The 19179-nt window shown below is 43.7% G+C and overlaps 1 protein-coding gene across 2 annotated transcripts; it reads left to right on the forward strand.

Annotated features, from left to right (window-relative positions):
* Positions 1 to 524: 524 nt before the first annotated feature.
* Positions 525 to 16335, forward strand: KIAA1143. 2 transcript variants are annotated; one of them, XM_080818176.1, is made up of 4 exons: positions 525 to 693; positions 5171 to 5315; positions 5996 to 6206; positions 8573 to 9447. In XM_080818176.1, exons 1-4 carry the CDS (start codon positions 586 to 588, stop codon positions 8616 to 8618), a joined length of 510 nt encoding a protein of 169 aa, XP_080674302.1. In that variant the 5' UTR covers positions 525 to 585; the 3' UTR covers positions 8619 to 9447. The 2 variants fall into 2 exon arrangements, with proteins under 2 accessions (XP_080674302.1, XP_080674301.1); XM_080818175.1 differs by lacking the exon at positions 8573 to 9447 and adding an exon at positions 15515 to 16335 and having other exon boundaries at positions 529 to 693.
* Positions 16336 to 19179: the final 2844 nt, after the last annotated feature.

Genomic DNA, 19179 nt, shown 5'->3' on the forward strand with positions numbered 1-19179 from the left:
AAGGAAGAAATCTGCAGGTCCCGGGCGCAAGCTCCTGCAGGAGGGCTCTCTGGTTCACCGCTCAGCCCAAGCGTCTACAACTGTGTCTGGCTCGTGGCACGGGCCCAAAACACAGATGGAAGGGAAGACAAGTGTTCCAGCGAAGCATTGTCGTTCTGAGGGACACAGAGATCCCAAACGCCCCGCGCCGCTCAGTCCGCTCCTGCCCTTCACGCCCAGCCGGGAACCCTGGGCGGGGAGGGCCGCCCTTCACTGCTGTATTTAGGGGACGGTATGGGGTCATGAAGCCCGGGGGTCCTTACTTACTTTTGCAGCCGGGCGCCATGGCGCCCTCACCCCTGAATCCCAAGACCAGCGCACCGGACACCCTCACCTCCAACCGCGAGGCGCGCCGGGAGTCCGCCAGCTCAAGATGGCCGCAAATTTGAATTTGGCGCTCGGGTCGGACGTTGACGCCAGCAAGGAGGCCGCCATGTTGCCCGGCCTCTGGCCAGGGGGCGGGGACCACGTGACGTCACGAGTAGGCGCCGTCGCCAATGTACCATCACCAGGCGGCTCCGGGAACCTGTTTTCCCCGGAGCAGCTATGAGCAAGCGGAACCAGGTTTCGTACGTGCGGCCAGCCGAACCGGCGTTCCTGGCTCGCTTCAAGGAACGGGTCGGCTACAGGGAGGGCCCTACGGTGGAAACCAAGGTGAGCCCAGGCCAGTCGCGTTATCTCAGAAACGCGGGCTGCGCTTCCACTTCCGGCTTCTGTCTTGACTTGGAGGCCGGGCAGTGAGGGATCCCTCCTCTCAACCTGCGCCCAGCCCAGAATCCGGATGGGCCTCAGTCCCCAGACTGGTCTTCTTCAAACAGCTATAGTTTTGTATGCCCAGGAAGCTGTTTGTCGTTTATCGTAGTGCTGTTGTGTTCTTGGAAATGACTTCACCCCGGTAAAGCGCTTTGTCCCTGGTAGATGGTTAAAGGATCACTTTTCTCTCTCGTCTTATTTGCTAAACCCAAAACCTATAGTTAGCAGGGTGAGTGGTAACTTAGTCCTGTTTTCCAGGTAAAGAACAGAGGCCACTCGGTCAAATGATCTGATGTCCTAAGCCTGGAGTCCGGAGCATCTTTGGGAGAGTGCCTTGGATCTGTTTTATGCTTTGTTGTTTACCGCTCCCTCCCCCCCCAAAAAAAAAGCATATTTAAGAATATCCTGGATCTGGGCGCCTGGGTGGCTCAGTGGGTTAAAGCCCCTGCCTTCGGCTCAGGTCACGATCTCAGGGTCCTGGGATCGAGCCCCGCATCGGGCTCTCTGCTCAACGGAGAGCCTGCTTCCTCCTCTCTCTCTCTCTGCCTCCCTCTCCGCCTACTTGTGATCTCTGTCTAATAAATAAATAAAATCTTTAAAAAAAAAAAAGAATATCCTGGATCTAGGGGCGCCTGGGTGGCTCAGTGGGTTAAGCCACTGCCTTCAGCTCGGGTCATGATCTCAGGGTCCTGGGGTCGAGTCCCGCATCGGGCTCTCTGCTCAGCAGGGAGCCTGCTTTTCTCTCTCTCTCTCTCTCTCTGCCTACTTGTGATCTCTCTCTGTCAAATAAATAAAGTCTTAAAAAAAAAAAAAGAATATCCTGGATCTAAGTAGAATAGGAGCTTCAGGAAAGAGCAACACCTGGACAGTTTAGGGATGAGGATCGGTGGGAATCAACTTCGAGCCCTCCCAGGGTCTGACTGGTTCACACCCAAACCTGCCCTACTTCTTTTAATGGGAAGAGACTGTTAGGCTTAGGGATTGTGTGGCTAAATAAAGAATTATTTAGCACTCTGTGTCTAGTACTTTCACTAATACCCACTCCCCAAGTTACTTAGAGCTTAGTAAAGGAAACAAGATTGACTTGTGTGAAATTACTCAAGCCAGTGAGTATGTGCTCAATCCAGACTTTGTGCAGGGCTCTGAAAGGACAAAGAGATCGATCTCCAAAATACTGCATTCTCTTTTAAAACCTTCCTTCCTGCCTCCTCTCTGCCTTCACAGGTTACACTTCTGTGAACCTCTTCAAAATCCCTCCAAACAGTTACCTTTCCTCTGTGTTTCTCTTCACTTTGCCCATATCTGGGGTATTCATCATTTTGCAGTGCAACTACTTGCTCTCCTAGGTATCTCCAACACTAAACCAAACTCTTGAAGTTAGTGTCTTAATCTTTCTGTATTTTCCCAGCACCTGGCACAGTGCCTGGCACCAGGTAGTAGGTGACCATTTGTATTGACTGTGCTTCTCAGGCAAGGCCTCACGGAGGAAGGGATACTAAGATTGAATTTTGAGAATGAGTAGAACAGCAGGTAGAGATGGGAGGAAGGATGGATGAAGGTGTAAAGATAGTGAGTCAATGGGGTACCTGGCTGGCTCAGTCAGTGGAGCGTGTGACTCTTGATCTCAGGGTTGTGGATTGGAGCCATACATTGGGTGTTAGAGATTGCTTAAAACTAAAATCTTAAAAAGAAAAAAATGATGGTCAGTCTTGGACTGTGTGTAGAGGTGATTGAGGAATTGTTGGAGGGGAGGCCACATGGCCAATTCAGTAGCCAACAAGGAGTCATTTTTGGTTAGAGATAACATGATTGGGGAGTGACTGATTCCTCAGGCCCAACAACAGTGAGAATGACAAAGAGGATGAGGTTTGAGGAAAGAGACATGGATTTAGCAAGGAAGAAAATATGAGACCTTTTTATCGTTCCCTTGAAGTCTTTGTGATGATTGTGTGTACATAGTTAACACCTTGAAGATTCTGGCTTGGAATGCTATTTTAGGAGAACTTGGGGTGGGGCACTTTCCAATTCATATCAGTGATTTAGACTGAGTGACTTAATCAAGAGACTTTTCCATAGAGGGATAACCCCTGTTTCTGTGTTTGAGAAACCAGCTGTACTCTTAATCAGGTTGGCAGTATAAGCATCGTTCTAGTGATGTGCTAACAAAAAGAAGAGTTTCATGGGACATGATTATATAATTGAATTAAATTACCTTATTCGCCTTCTTGAGCGTTAATTCAGGAGTGGCTTTGAATAGTCACTGTTTCTTTAACCGTTTCTCTTATTTTCCGGCCAGTCATAGAATCAAAAAGAGAGGAGCAGAATTAGTGTTTCTCAAGCTAATGACCCAAGAATTTTGTTTTTTTAAAGATTCTATTTTGAGGAGCACCTGAGTGGCTCAGTGGGTTAAAGCCTCTGCCTTCGGCTTGGGTCGTGATCCCAGGGTCTTGGGATCGGTCCCCGCATCAGGCTTTTTGCTCAGCAGGGAGCCTGCTTCCCTCTCTCTCTCTGCCTGCCTCTCTGCCTACTTGTGATCACTGTCTGTCAAATAAATAAAATCTTTAAAAAAGAAAATAAAGATTCTATTTTTAAGTAATCTCTGTACCCACTGTGGGGTTTGAACTCACAACCCCAAGATCAAGAGTCGCATGCTTTACCAACTGAGCCAGGCAGGCACCACAGGAATTATTTTATTTCACTTTCCCATTCCATCAGTGAAAAACACCTATTAATTACCTGGTAGTTTGTGGTCACCCATTGGAATCTTTCAGGAAAAAAATAGGCAAAACTCGTGAGTAATCAATGAGCTAACATTAAAGAGAATGCACTTGTGTCAAGTGGTTGAGCAGACGTGGGATGTGGACAGAATGAATGAATGTGCCTGTGAGTGACTTCCCAGCCAGGGCTTTGGGTGGTTCATCATTTTTCATCCTATTAGTCATTCATGAGTAGATCAACAAATACTCCTTGAGTCCCTGCTGTTTGCTAGGCTCTGTGCCTCTAGATACAGAGATGAAGCACATAGCACCTCAAAGGAGCTCACCTGGTGGAACAAGATAGAAAGATGTGGATAATTTGCTGTGGCGCTTGCTCCCTGTGAGCTATGCACAGTGTGAACGAGAAGATGAGGCACTGATTTCCGGGCAGTGATTTTTAAAATAGATAATTTTTAAAATAGATCATTCCAGGGGCACCTGGGTGGCTCAGTCAGTTAAGATCTGCCTTTGGCTCAGGCCAGGATCCCAGGACCTGGGATCAAGCCCTGTGTCGAGCTCCTTGCTCAACAGGAAGCTTGCTTCTCCCTCTGCCTGCCGCTCCCCCTGCTTTTACACTCACTCACTCGCTCTCTCTGACAGATAAATAAAGTCTTTTTTAAAAATCTTTAAAATAGATAATTCCATGTTAATAGATAATTCCTAGGCATTATACAAATATATATATTTTTAAAAGACTTTATTTATTTATTTGACAGACAGAGATCACAAGTAGGCAGAGAGGCAGGCAGAAAGAGAGGAGGAAGCAGGCTCCCCACTGAGCAGAGAGACCGATGTGGGGCTCGATCCCAGGACCCTGGGATCATGACCCGAGCCGAAAGCAGAGGCTTTAACCCACTGAGCCACCCAGGTGCCCTACAAATACATTTTTGAGTTAAAAAGTTGGAGGGGGCTTTTATGGTATCTGACATTTTTCGAAATTCTGAATCAACTGGCCAAAGGTTACCCCTTGTTACATATATATACTGAATACATGGTTTCTATTGGTATTCTCTGTATTTTTTTTATGTTTGGGAAATTTCATAAAGAAAAGAAAGCAAATCACAGTACTATGTACAATATCCTGTTTGTATAGAGAATGTTTTCTCTACTTCCTCATTTTTTATACACTTAGAAAACAGCTGATAGGATGCCCACTAAACTGAAGCCCTTGGAAAGGAGGAGAGATCATCAGAGGTGGGGGAAAGACGACCTTTTACCTTCTCTACTTTGGGGTTATTTTTTTGGTCAGGCTTTGAGAAGAGATGGAAGTGAAAACAGTTGATGAGAGCAGAGAGAAAGATGTGGTTCGGCAGGCCCTGAGGAGGCTGGGAATGCTGGCAGTCCATGAAGCCAAGGCCCCTGCCACTGGGAACTGCGTGCTGGGGTCCTGCTGAGAAGGAAATTAATCCCCTTGGGCAGGCACTGCAGGGTAACTGGCCGGTAGACCGCTTTCCGAGTGTGGCAAGGTTAGGCCCTTAAGAGTTACTTGAAAATTCTTTGCCAAATATATTTAGTGATTCAGGTTACCCTTGTCACTTAGTTATCACAGCGTCTCATGGAGATAACAGTTGTATTCGGTTCAAGGTCAGCAGCCTCCATATTGTGTTTGTGTTTTCTCCTAGAGAATCCAGCCTCAGCTCCCAGAGGAAGATGGTGATCATAGTGACAAAGAAGATGAACAGCCGCAAGTGGTGGTTTTAAAAAAGGGAGACCTGTCAGTTGAAGAAGTCATGAAGATTAAAGCAGAAATAAAGGCTGCCAAAGCAGGTATGTCCGAAAGTAATCTGGTTTTTCTAACATTGTAGAGAGCCTGGAATATGAAATTGTCATATGTAATAGTATGGTATGTTCAAAGGAGAGAGTCCTAGGTTCAAACTTTGGCTTTAATTCACACCAGGCGTGTGATCCTCAATGAGTTATTTTGCCTCCCAACCTCAGCTACCTCATCAGTAGAATGGGGACTATAATGGTACCTATCTTACTGGGTTGTTATGAGGATTAAGTGCAAATTTAAATTAAAATATCCTGTTTTCTTAAAAAAAAAAATAGATGGTTAGGTTTACACATTAGTCAACAGAGGTGTATTTAATCAGTGCCTGAGGTGAGATACGCTACACGGTATAGTTTTCATTTTTCCTAAATACTTATTACATTGCTTTAAGGACAAATGCTGGAGTTCCGAACAATCACTTCATAATACATGAAAATACAGCCTGATTGTCATTCATTGGGGACTGGCAATATGATGGACTACTTTAGGAAATGAATTTTTATTAAGGGACTGCATGTCTTGTGGGTATAGCTAGAAAATAGAAACAGTGGAAAAGACCGGACTGAACTGACTCAGGACATCCTTAAATGCCATCTGAGATCTTCTTGCCATTGGAGTCTCTAATAAAGACAAAATAATGAGAGAAGAAAGTTCCTTAACTTTGTTTTTGCTGCAGATGAAGAACCGACTGTAGTTGATGGAAGAATCATGTATCGAAAACCAGTCAAGCGTTCCTCGGATGAAAAACATTCGGGTCTAACAGCAAGCTCAAAAAAGAAGAAGGCAAATGAAGATGAAATAAATAAGCAGGACTCGGTTAAAAAGAACTCGCAAAAGCAAGTCAAAAACAGTTGCCTCCTTTCTTTTGACAATGAGGATGAAACTGAGTAAGTGCAAATATTTTGGACTTAGTCTTCCTTAAGAGTATATAAGGTGTTTTCTAAAGTGACACTTTTTTACTTCTATTTAAAGATGACACAAATTCATTATAGAAAATTCAGAAAAAAATGAGTATGATAAAAATGTTGTCTATCAATACCCCTTTGACACAAGGCTAACTCTGTAGATATTAACTATTATTAATATTTTGGAACTCCCACATGTGGGGTATGTATGTATGTAAATTATATTTTTTAAACAAAATTGAGATTATTTTGTGTATGTTTTCTGTCCTGCTTCTCCCATGACTTTATATTCTGAGCTTTTTTCCAGATTGGTTAAATTCAGAAACTTAATTGCTACAGAGGATTTTGTCATTGAACAGAGCACCTCTTGCATCTTCATTAGCAGAAGCACACTTTGGAGGAAGATGATAATATGCCTAGTTAAGAATACTTCCCCAGCTCCTGCTAAAGGTAGCCATATCACAGTTCTGGCAATTTTAGAGATAAAAGTAGATCTTGTACAAGTGAGCTTCTAACACAAGTGATCTTGACAGAAGAGAGGATCTAATGTATAACATGGAGACTGTAGTTAATACACTGTAAAAAAGAGAGATACAAGTAGAAGTCTGCTTTATAGAGCTATGAGTTGTTTGATACAAGAAAGCAGATCTGGCAAGCATGAACCTTTGTCCTCCTGTCTACATCCTGCTACATCCAGGAGCACATACATGAAACCTAGGACTACTGGAGCCATTTTTTGGCCTAAGGAAGGCAGACCCTTTCTCTGGCTGGTTTAGTGGAAAGACTCAAGGCACTTGGATCCTGATAGCATGTTTCAAGGACCTGCTGCACCAGCCAGGGACTGCCAACCTCAGGACTTGATACATGAGAATAAACCAAAAGCTGTGGTCAGTAATACTGCTTGCTGACACCTGAGAATTCAATGTCTCCTGCCCTCCTATTCCCTTAAGAGGCCCCCTTTAGTGTTGTGTTCCTAGAATCTGTCAACCTCAAAAATAAAAGCCAATTATTTTACCAGCATAATGGGTTTATTTGAGAATAGTGGACGATTGCAATTCAGGACATACAGGCTACAACAAAACTGTAGGCAAGTCAGAAAAACAAAGGAGGGGGACTGCTCTTTTACAGAGGGAAGGGGGAATTGGAGGAGTTGTTAGAAACAAAATGTCCCTTGGAGGACACTGGGAGTTTGAAACATTATGGCTTTTCATTGGCTGAGCTGTAACCATCTCATTGGCTAGGCTATTGACAGGCAAGGAGGTAATCTTCCTTCTTCCTGCTGGGAGTTAGTAAAGTAGGCTTCTTATTAGGAATGCAAGGTGTGGCTCTTTCTTTTGGTTCTGCAAAGGGCTGCAATGTATGATATGTGTAAGCTCCCTCCTTCTGGCCTCCCAACTCTATTTTAACTGACATTTTCTTTATTTAGTTTCACAAATTTGAAACAAGTACAGCCACATAGTAATCAACATGCTTATGTTCTCTTCTATTTCCACCCCTCTTTATTCTCATATGACTTCTCCTTACCAACTCCCTCTCCCCCCACCGCAAACACACAAAAGTCCTGCAACACAAGTTTTTATTTAGTTAGTGTCAGGAAGGCTTCCCTTTTCATGGGAAAGAGAGTTCTAGAGCTTGAAGTGAACTAAGATCTAACAGTGGAGGTTGTACCCAGAAGTACACCTCACAGTGTCCAATCAAATCCCAATAATTTTTTTTCTCTGATTAAATCTTAATTTTCTCAAGGATAAACTGGTCTTAAATTGTGTTCTATTTAAATCAACATAGTTTAAATAACTTTCTGTAGAGTAAGCATGAAATCATAGCCCAATTTCAAGAATGTTCTTAAAAAAAAAAAAAGTTCCGGGGCGCCTGGGTGGCTCAGTCGTTAAGTGTCTGCCTTCGGCTCAGGTCTTGATCCCAGAGTCCTGGGATCGAACCCCGCATTTGGCTCCTTGCTCTGCGGGAAGCCTGCTTCTCCTTCTCCCACTCCCCCTGCTTGTGTTCCCTCTCTCACTCTGTCTCTTTCTGTCAAATAAATAAAATCTTTTAAAAAAAAAAGTTCTTAAAAAACACATTGAGAACCAAAAACTAATGCTGTACTTTGTTTTCAGTAGCCAGATTTATATACCTTAGGAACATCTATGACTCAAAACCAATGAATGGTAGTTATTTGTTACATACAACTCATTTTATTCTCAAGACAACCCTAGTAAGTATCCTCATTATTCTTCTGAGGAGGATGGGGAAAACAGGCTCAAAGTAAGAATCCAGTCTTACACCCATTCAGTGGCGGAGAAGTCATCAAACTCAAGACTGTCTAGTTCTGAGTCTATTTTCTTAACTTTCAGGACACCTTGCATCTTGTTCAACATACAGAACGTTCATCCCGGCTGAAGACTGAGTCTTAAACTCCTAAGAATTTGGGGGCGGGTAGGAATGGCATTTTCACACAACTCTTTCCACACTGGTTATACGCCAGGTTTTATTCTCCAGCATGAAGCCTCTGATGTCGAACAAGTGCCGAGCTGTGCCTGAAGGATTTCCCACATTCAGCACATTCATAAGGTTTTTCTCCGGTATGAATTCTGTAATGTTCACTAAGGTGTGCTTGTTTGCGGAAAGTTTTTTCACACTCGCTACACTTGTAAAGTTTCTCTCCAGTGTGAGTTCTCTCATGTTCAGCAAGGGAGGAGTTCTGAGTGAAGGCTTTACCGCATTCCACGCATGCATAAGGCTTCTCTCCTGAATGAATTCTCTGATGCTGCATGAGGCATGCACTCTGGTTAAAGGCTTTCCCACATTCATTACATTTATAAGGTTTATCTCCAGAGTGACTTCTCTGGTGACGGGTAAGGCAAATGCTTTGACTAAAGGCTTTGTCACATTCGGTGCATTTATAGGGTTTCTCTCCAGTATGAATTCGCAGGTGTTTGATAAGGGATGGACTCTGACAAAAGGCTTTGCCACATTCGGTGCATTTATAGGGTTTCTCTCCAGTATGAATTCTCAGATGCTGGACAAGGATTGCTTTCGTTTGAAAGGCTTTCTCACATTCATTACATTTATACGGTTTCTCTCCTGTGTGAATCCTCAAATGTTGAGTAAGATTTGACTGTTTACGGAAACAAGTTCCACATTCACTACACACATAGGGCTTCTCTCCCGTGTGAATCCTCTGATGCTGGGTAAGAGATGATCTCTGAGTAAAGAATTTTCCACATTCACTACACTTTGAAGGTTTTTTCTGCATGTTAAGTCTCTGAGGGTTCATTTGCAGTGAAATCTGGCTAGAACTCATGCTGCTTGTGACACAAAGAATGTCTGTCCAGTAGGTGCAGGTTTAGGGGAAACTCTCAAATTCATGACACTTACAAGGAACTTTCTCAAAGATAGTTATGGTTACAGTAACACTGTCCTGGGGAAGCTCTGGGTGTTTATGTGTGCGTGTATTGTCCCTTCGGGCATTCCTACAGGATACCCCTCTTCCTTCTTCAAGATGTGTTTTCACCTTCTCCAAACGCAAACCCTGGACAACCAGGTTTTCTGACCCTGCACGTCTTCCAAAAGTCACTTAACACTTGCATCAGACTTCATCTTCTTGTTTGAAAAAAATATCACGAAGGAAAATGTCCTCTGTGCAGAACGGGGGACCTGCATTGTGGAATCTTTACTTTATCCTCTTCTCAATAATTGAGATAGATCACATTGACCTGGAGAAAAAATTACATAATAGAAGAGATTTAAGTAGTGACAGATGTTGGGAAATCTATAAAATTCCCTATTATGATTGATTCTGGAATACTTAAGTACTAAAAACGGATCCAGGTAATTTAGGATCATCCAGAGTGATAAATAGTAGAATGTGAAAGGGGTAAGTATACTGGGGCACCTGGGTGGTTCAGTGGGTTAAAGCCTCTGCCTTTGGCCCAGGTCATGGTCCCAGGGTCCAGGGATTGAGCCCTGCATTAGGCGCTCTGCTCAGCAGGGACCCTGCTTCCTCCTCTCTCTCTGCCTGCCTCTCTGCCTAGTTGTGATCTCTGTCTGTCAAATAAATAAAATTTGTTTAAAAAAAGGATAAGTACACTAATCTTGGGTAAATTAGTGTTAACGGAAAAGTACTACCTACCTACAGTCTATTCAAAGAATAGGTGAAAAGTAATTATGTTTCCTTAGGTTGCCTGTAAGCAGTATCTTGCTCATGCTGTTTGAGAAAGTATAGATTTACATCATTGTCTAGTGACAATTAGAGTTTCTTTAAGATTTCAAAGGTGGGGCGCTTGGGAGGCTCAGTCGATTAAGTGTCTGACTCTTGGGTTTGGCTCGGGGTCCTGGGATGGGGCTCCATACTCAGTGGGGAATCTGCTTCAGATTCTCTTTCCCTCTGCCCCTTTCCCCTCTCCTCTCTCTAAAAATAAATAATTTTTTTAAAGGCTATCCAGGCTGTAACTTCTACCAGGTCCATCACACCAGTCCTTCCTATTCACTCGCCTTGATAGATGTCTCTTTGGACCTCTCTCTCCAAAACATACAGCATCTGTAGCTCTCCCACTATGTCCAACTGGAAGATCTTTAGGTTTGAAAACTAGAGCCCTGCTTGCTGAAAGAAAGTAAGATATCATTGTTTTATTTACAGGAAAAGTAGGATTGGGTTGGTCCTTGGGGAAGAGATTCCCAGAATCTGGCCCTCACCTTGGACAATAATGAATTGCTTCAGAATCTGATACACACTAATCAAATTCACAAAATGATGTAGAAAACAGTTACTTTACTGATCTACGATGAAAAATTTATATGCTCAATGTCCGACATTGACACACTCTCTCCACTACAAAAAAAATCTATTAGGAACCAAATCACTGTCATCAGGATACTCCTTAGAACTCGAGAAAGAGAAATACTTAGATGATCTTAATGGCATCAGACTTTGAAACCCTGATGCTCCAAGAAAGGGCACACAGAATCTGAGAACAGATACTCAGGTATCGCATGTCACCACCGTCTTCCCTGGATGGTGCTGGAGACATTGACACATTCTGATTCTGTGAGGCCCCTTTTAATTTTAGCTTTTTAATATAAGTTATGCATAAGTATAGCCTCACTTTATAATATTTAGATACTACAGAAGGATATATGATAAATTAGTCATTTTTTATCACCATCCCACCCTAACAGAACAAAGCCCATTTCCCTCCCAGAGGTTATCATTAAGTTTGGAGTATATTCGTTCAGTCTTTCTTCTTCTTCTTCTTTTTTTTTTTTTTTAGATTTTATTTATTTATTTGACAGAGAGAGACCACAAGTAGGCAGAGAGGGGGAAGCAGGCTCACCGCTGAGCAGAAAGCCCGATGTGGGGCTCAATCCCAGGACCCTGGGATCATGACCTGAGCCAAAGGCAGAGCCACCCAGGTACCCCTTTTCAGTCTTTTTTCTACATATTTTTATACACACACCATTTGATTCTCTCTACATAAATAAAGTTATTCTATAGGTTCTTTTGTGCTATTTGCTTTTTTCCCCCCTACTAAAGAATGTGTCTCCGAGATAATTTCTTGTTGGTACATACAGATCTACCCTGGCTAAGACTTAGTTGGTACACATTGGTATTTCTGCACAAATTGTTTACAGTCAGAGACCAATCTGATTAGGCAGTACTGTACTGCACTGATTGATAAATATATTGAATATTTTTCCAGAACGTATCTATCTTTATCTTCTGTATAAAATTCCAGTGTAGATATAGTATATACAAAAGTTAATGCCAGCTGGTTTAAATAGCTAAACATAAAACCAAAACTCTAACCATGCTTTTATTTCCTTTATTTTTAGTGTCTCAAAATTGGTTTGGGGGTGGGTTTTTTTGTTTGTTTGTTTGGTTGGTTTTTTTTTTTTTTTTTTTTGCCATACAAAGAATGCATATTCATTCTAAAAAACAGTCCACAAAGGAAATTACTTAAAATCCTACCACCTCATGAAAATACAGTTAGTTTTTTGTTTTGGTTTTTTTTTTTAATTTATTTATTTGTTAGAGAGCGAGCGAGCGAGCACAGGCAGACAGAGTGGTAGGCAGAGGCAGAGAGAGAAGCAGGCTCCCCGCCGAGCAAGGAGCCCGATGTGGGACTCGATCCCAGGACGCTGGGATCACGACCCGAGCCGAAGGCAGCTGCCCAACCAACTGAGCTACCCAGGCGTCCCAATACAGTTAGTTTTTTGACAGTCTTTTGTTCTAGGCATCTCCCAGTGCATATACACATTCACAGACACACATGTACATATATAATGCATACATATTAAACTAGACTGAATTCTTCAGGCCATAAATAGTCACAATCTATTCATAGAATTCCCATAGCCTAAGAATCCAGTTCATAAAGTACTGTTCTTATTGAATTTAACAGATCTGCAGGCTCCATGTTGCCTTCTGATCTCCAGTAAGTTGCTATTACTTAGGCTTTTATTCCAAACAGAGCCAGGATCCCATTCATATTCTCTGAGGAAACATTTAAATCACCTTTGCTATAAGTCTTCTAGTAATTTACTATCAGGTTTCCCACGTCTGACTGCTACCCCGTTAAGGCATTACCCTTAGCAGTTCAGTGAGCAGCTACCAGGTAACTGCACAGGGGGAGCTGTTCTTGCTACAATTTAAGTACATGTGATATAAAATTAGTACATTCTCTGATCTGCCCTATAACCAATTACTCCATTGCCTGCTTCCACAATGGGCCACACTCACTCTGATTTTAATAAGGTGGGGCCGTTTCTGGTGGTTCTGTGTTTTCAGTCTGCAGGGTTTAGGTGTAGTGGTCACTGGTGGATCCCACTACAGGTCTGCCACCACTTTAGAATGAGCACCCCCGTAACAACCCATCCTGGGCTCTCTAGTTAGATTTCACTTACCCAGAGATAAGCTGTGAGGAACACAAGCGACACTAGTTTGTCTCCTGGGGCCTTCTTTTGAGGAAGGGCAGGAATCTGAGGCATGGAGGGAGGAGAAAAAAGCACCCATAAATTGTCAGCCTACTTCCTTCCTATTCTGAACTCAGAGGAACTCAGGAATAGCCAGTGCCTAATGAAATAACTATTTTAAGTCTGAATGAAGAATATCATTATTCTCTTAAAAGTCTATCACCCATGGGGTGCCTAGGTGGCAGAGTTGGGTGAATGGTCGACTCTTGGTTTCAGCTCAGGTTGTGATTTCAGGGTGGTGAGGCCCTGCATTGGCCTCCAAGCTCAGTATGGCATCTGCTTAAGACTCTCAATCCCTCTCCCTTTGCCCCCCCACAGGCACTCCTCTCAAGTAAATCTGGAAAAAAAAAAAAAAGTAAGACCAATGACAAAAGTCAGTAAGTGGGTTGTCTTCCAAGAGACCTGACAATGCACAAAGAAAAGGGGCAGGTGCTCCTAAGGACTATCCTGGGGTGAAATATCCTCCACAAGAGAGAAAGTTGGAGCCAAAGCCCCACCCCCCAAAAAAACCTACTGGAAAAGCCACTGACTTCAAAAGTCAAAAACTGGGGTTATGGTAGAGGGCATTAGAACAAACATTGGCCTGAGTCAAGAAGTCTAGGTTTGAGTCTGGGCTCTGAATGTGTTCAATGACCTAAAGCTAGTCACTTGGTCTTGCCTGTGATTTGTTTTCGTATCTGTGAAATGAAAGTGGAAAACTAGTACCAACATTCTGTGATCCTTTAATTCTAAAAACACATGGGAGGGGTGCCTGGGTGGCTCAGTGGGTGAAAGCCTCTGCCTTCGGCTCAGGTCATGATCCCAGGGTCCTGGGATCGAGCCCCACATCGGGCTCTCTGCTCAGCAGGGAGTCTCCTTCTCCCACCCCCGCCCCACCTGCCTCTCTGCCTACTTGTGATCTCTGTCAAATAAATAAAATCTTAAAAAAAAAAAAAAAAGCATGGGAAAAGAGCAAAAACCTCAGTCCATCTTTGATTGGGGATGGTTATTCATTTATTTTAAAAATACTAACTGGTCAGGTACTATGTGTCAAACAAGGAGGTTAGCTCTTCTGAGAATAGGCTGTCAACATCAAGGAAACTCCCCTACAGTAATCTTACCACAACCAGAGGTAGAGGAATTTCAGGAAAATAAGACCACATCTATGTGAAGCAGAATCTCCAAGAAAGGATGGGGGAATCTTTTGGAAGATGTTAAGGACCCCTCCTAGGAGGAAAACTTTTAAGAACTCCCTCTGAACACTAGTAAAATGTTGGTAACCAGTCTAAGACATCCCAATCCACTAGCACCCCACGCACCCCTCTGTTTTTCACTGAACAAACTACTTCTTTTCAAACTTCTACTCAACTTTAATATTCAGCTCAAATGTGAACCACTACACATCTTATAGGTGGATAATTCTTCACTTCCAAGGCCCTTTCTCCTCTATAGTCTCAAAGAATTTTACGTGGCTCTACCATAGCACTTCCCATTTTTTAAATTAACATATAATGTATTATTTGCCCCAGGATACAGATCTGTGAATCATCAGGCTTACACATTACACAGCACTCACCCTCCCCAATGTCCATAACCCAACCACCTTATCCCTAAACCCCTACCCCCCAGCAACCCTGTTTGTTTTGTGAGATTGTCTCTTAAGGTCTGTCTCCCTCCCGATCCCATCTTGTTTCATTTTTTCCTTCCTTACCCCCCAAACCCCCGCCGCCCTACCTCTCAAATCCCTCATATCAGAGAGATTGTATGATAATTGTCTTTCTCTGATTGATTTATTTCGCTCAGCGTAATACCCTTCAGTTCCATCCTTCCCATTGTTTTGATGATTACATGTCGTCCTCCGGTAAACTCGAAGTATGGCATGGGCTCTGGGACCAGAACTCCCTGGTTTGAATCCCTGTTCTAGATTTATTTTCCAAGTGACCTTGGGTAAGTTACCTTTCTGAGGCCCTTTTTCAAATGTTATATGGAGTAGATAACTATTTCATAGGGGTGTGATGATGCATAAATAATACATGGGAAATATTTAGGAAAATGCCGTCAATAAATAGTATCTGCTATTACAGTACTGAGTCTACGTCTTCATACATTACCTATTCTGTTGCTATTAGACAAGAGCTTAAAGGAAGTTGATAACTCTCACATATAGTCATTCAACCCGCGCAACTTTGTCAAGTGGCAAAGCAAGGAATAGCATTGGCTTCTGGAAATCTGACAACTGAAGCAATCAGAAGTTCACTTCCTCCCTTAAGTACATACAAACGGAACCCAGGTCTCCCGACTCCCAGAACAGGGCTCTCCAACAAGCTTCTCCCTTCCCTCTTCAGGGCCAGGTGGCTCCGACCCCTCGCTCCAAAGATTCCCGCGCGCCGGGAAGAGGAGCAGCCGCGGGCCAGCCCGGGCTTCGAGACCAGCCCGGGCTTCGAGACCAGACCGGGCTCCGAGATCAGACCGTCGCACTCTAGCACGGCTACTCGACACACAGAGCGCTTCCCGCAGGCCTTCCGCCACACCTAGCGGCACTCGGGCGTCGGGGAGACCCCTGGCAGCTCGGAGCCAGTCCCCGCCGCGCCGGCGTGACGTCAGCAGCTCGCGCCGCGGTCAGAACACTGCGGTCTCCTCTCTAGGAAGGCGGGAGCGGCTTCATCTCGGTGCTTCCTCTCCCGCCCAGAGCTGGGGGTTCAGCCCGACGCCGCAGACGCTGCTGCAGAAACATCCCACAAACCCACCTCACCGCGCTCCTTCCCAGAAAGGAAACCGAACTGGAGACTCGTGGCCGACCACAAGTCGCTCTTACTATTCATTCTGCAACCTGGCCACATTGATCTTTCTAAAAACTCTTCCACGTCACTGCCTTTTGGAGGCCTTCCCAAAGGTTTCACAGAGCTGGCTTAACCTTCCTTACATTATCACCAGCCAGAAAACTGGTTTCTTCATAGGAACCCCAAACACCCTCTGCTTTAGGTTTTTTTCGACAACTGGCCCTGAGAACATAAGAGCTCTGTTTTCAGCTTAAGTCCCAGATTATCAGCGTGTAAACTTGGGCAAGTTATTTCTCTGTACCTGTTTCCTGACTTAAAGAACATAAATAAATAATGGTACCGAGTTTCAAAGGTTATCATAAAGATTAAATGGGCTTAATGTGTGTAATTACTAAGACGTTCCAACATCTTTTAAAAGTTCAGTAAATGTTTGTTCTGTCATGCTCCGCAAATTCCAGCTCCAGTCCTCTGCATTGGCTTCAAGGGACCTTGCCAGCCCTCAAGGCCCTCATTCCCACTGCTGCAAAACTTCAGATCGTGCTGAGACTCGCGCAGGGAATACTTGCACATACAGGCTCCTTTTGACAATGTGTTCCCGGGATGAAGGCATGGGTAGCAGGGTACCTGATTTACTTCCAGGCATTCTTAGGATGTGCACGTTGTGGGAAATACAGTTGTCTGCTTACCATATCCCTACTGTACAATTCATAAGGAGCCCTCAGCAAACTCTTGAAAAAAATGAATGAGATGCAGCAGAGAAGTTATCTGCTTAAACTTCCAGACTGGCTAGTTTAACAAAATGAAGTCCCTTTAGGAGGCTGAAATTAGGAGTATAGATGCCCCAGATTAAGGCCATTATTAACCCTGTTCAGCTAAAAGAGGACCCTTCGTAGAACTGTCAGCTGACATGACAGGAAACAGTAATTTTGAGCTCACCTTGCTTTTTACCAAGAGTCACATTCTCAGCACTTCTTTGGAATCAGATAGCAAGTTCGTCCTGTCCAACGCACCCCCGCCCAAGCCCTAACATCTCAAAGGCCAAAGAGCCTAGGCCTAATCATTTTTTCCCTAACCTTTAAGCTTCAAAGAATCCAAATCAGCAGGCTCTGCTCTGTAGAACTAACTCTAGAGTGGGGTACCCTAAGTAGAGCAATTTACTAGAAACATTAGTCTGGGACTTAACACAATTTGGGGTGAGCTTCTTTCACTGAGGTGGGAAATGGGTGGGGAGGAAATGGGGTGGGCAGGGGAAGAGTGGACACCAAAACCATTCCACAAAACTGAAGTGACCTTAGCCCTGCAGTGGCCAGTAGCTAAAGGGGAGTGAAACTGAAGCCACCTGGAGTCAAAGCTAGACTTCTGCATTAAGTAGGCAGAAAGGTGAAATGAAAATGTGAAACCAATTTATTTCTCACACTCACACCCTGGAAAGTCTGAGGGCAAAAAAGCTTTTTGATCTAAAATGAGCTCCCAGGGTTGCCTGGCTGGCTCAGTTGGTAGAGCACAGGACTCTTGATTTCAGGGTTTTGAGTTCAAGCCCCATGTTGAGTGTAGAAATTACTTAAAAATAAAATCTTAAAATGAGCTCCTCCCATCCTCACAAGCAGGGCAAGATTGGAGTCCTATGCAGTCAAATCTATAATAAACACAACTAAAGAGGAATCATGGAGCAGAGGTATGACCAATAAAGAGAAATCTGAAGGAAAAGTAAGAAAGGACATGGGAGTTTACATTTCACATGTCACTTACTAGCTGTGTGACCTTGGGCAAGTACAACCACCTGTTTTCTCTACTGTTGTTCTGAGGATCTGATGTGGCCTCATCCCATGTCCTTGTGAAATCACAAATTAAGTTTCAGCACACTGAGAATGAGCACCACATTCCAGTTCTTTATCATCTGGAGCCAAAGAAAGCTGTGAGCTCAGGTAGTGCTTCCACACTGGAACTGTTAAACTCAAAAACTCTCCTGCTACACCAGCATCAGTATTCAGCTCCTGCTCCTTATTTCAGAGATATTCCAGCTGACATGGTTCTGCTTCTAGAGATGCAAGCATTTGCCTCCTCCTGGTGATGCTGACATTAACATATCTGAAAGTACTTTGTTAAACTGTGATGCGACATTTAAATAGCTCATTTTTAACACAAGGGTTTTGTTTTGTACAAAATATTACTTTTTCTTAAGGGACCCTCTGCTTAATATAACCACACAATCTGTATCTTGAGGAAAGATTCAGAATGTTTCCACCTGGCAAACACTTCATGGACACACTCATATCCTCTCTATACCTCCCTTCTGCTGGCAGCTGTGGACCTAAAGTCACAACCTGCAGGCAGGCGTGGCGAAGTGTCTGACTTGGGTATTTTAGTTGAGCTCAACAAATATTTACTGAGCAAATTTGAAGTGCCAGGGACTGTGGATACAAAGATGAATAAATATCACAGGGCCCCTGCTTTGACAGAGCTGACAGTTCAGTGGGGAGAGAAAGATCTGGAAACTAGCCATTACAATGGAACATAAATAAAATGAAAAATAAAATAAAATACCGAAATAAAAAACATGTGAGGTCAGAGACAGCTTCAAAGCAGGTGTTGCGTGAACATATTCCTAAGTGACTCATGGGAGCTTTCCAGGCAAGCAGAAGGCAGACAGGCAATCGGGGCCACAGGAAGAGGCTGTGCAAAAGGCACCAAAGTCAAGGCCAGCAATGATACGGAATCACAGGAATTTACACTATGGAAGTGTGCAATGCAGGGAAGGCAGCTGAGCGTGAAGATGTAGGCATGGGCCCCTGGAAGAGCTCTATTTATTTATTTATTTTTATTTTTTGTGCATGTGGAGGAGCTTTAGATGCCTTCTAAGGAGCTCAGATATTCTGAGATAACAGAGCTGCCAGCTGTGCTTTGCAAAGACCATCCAGAAGAAATGTGGAAAATGGCCTCATGGGGCAGGCAACTGGAATACTGACAGGGAAAGTAGGAAAATGGTCTAGGAAATAAACTAGGATGTGGACTAAAGCAGTAGCGGTGGAGATGGCTTCCAGACTTGGGAGATATAAGCAGGATACAGTGGTTGCTTGGATATGAGGACTGAGTTTTAGACTGACCAAGAACAATTCCAAGATTTGGCGCCAGAGTGACTGGGCACTTGGCTGTCCAGTAATTGAGAGAAAACTGAGAACAAATATTTGCCAGTGTGAGACTATGGGATGAGGACAGCAGCAAGGTGACAA

The sequence above is a fragment of the Martes martes genome (genome assembly GCF_963455335.1).
Source record: "Martes martes genome assembly, chromosome: 1".
NCBI classification, from domain to species: domain Eukaryota; kingdom Metazoa; phylum Chordata; class Mammalia; order Carnivora; family Mustelidae; genus Martes; species Martes martes.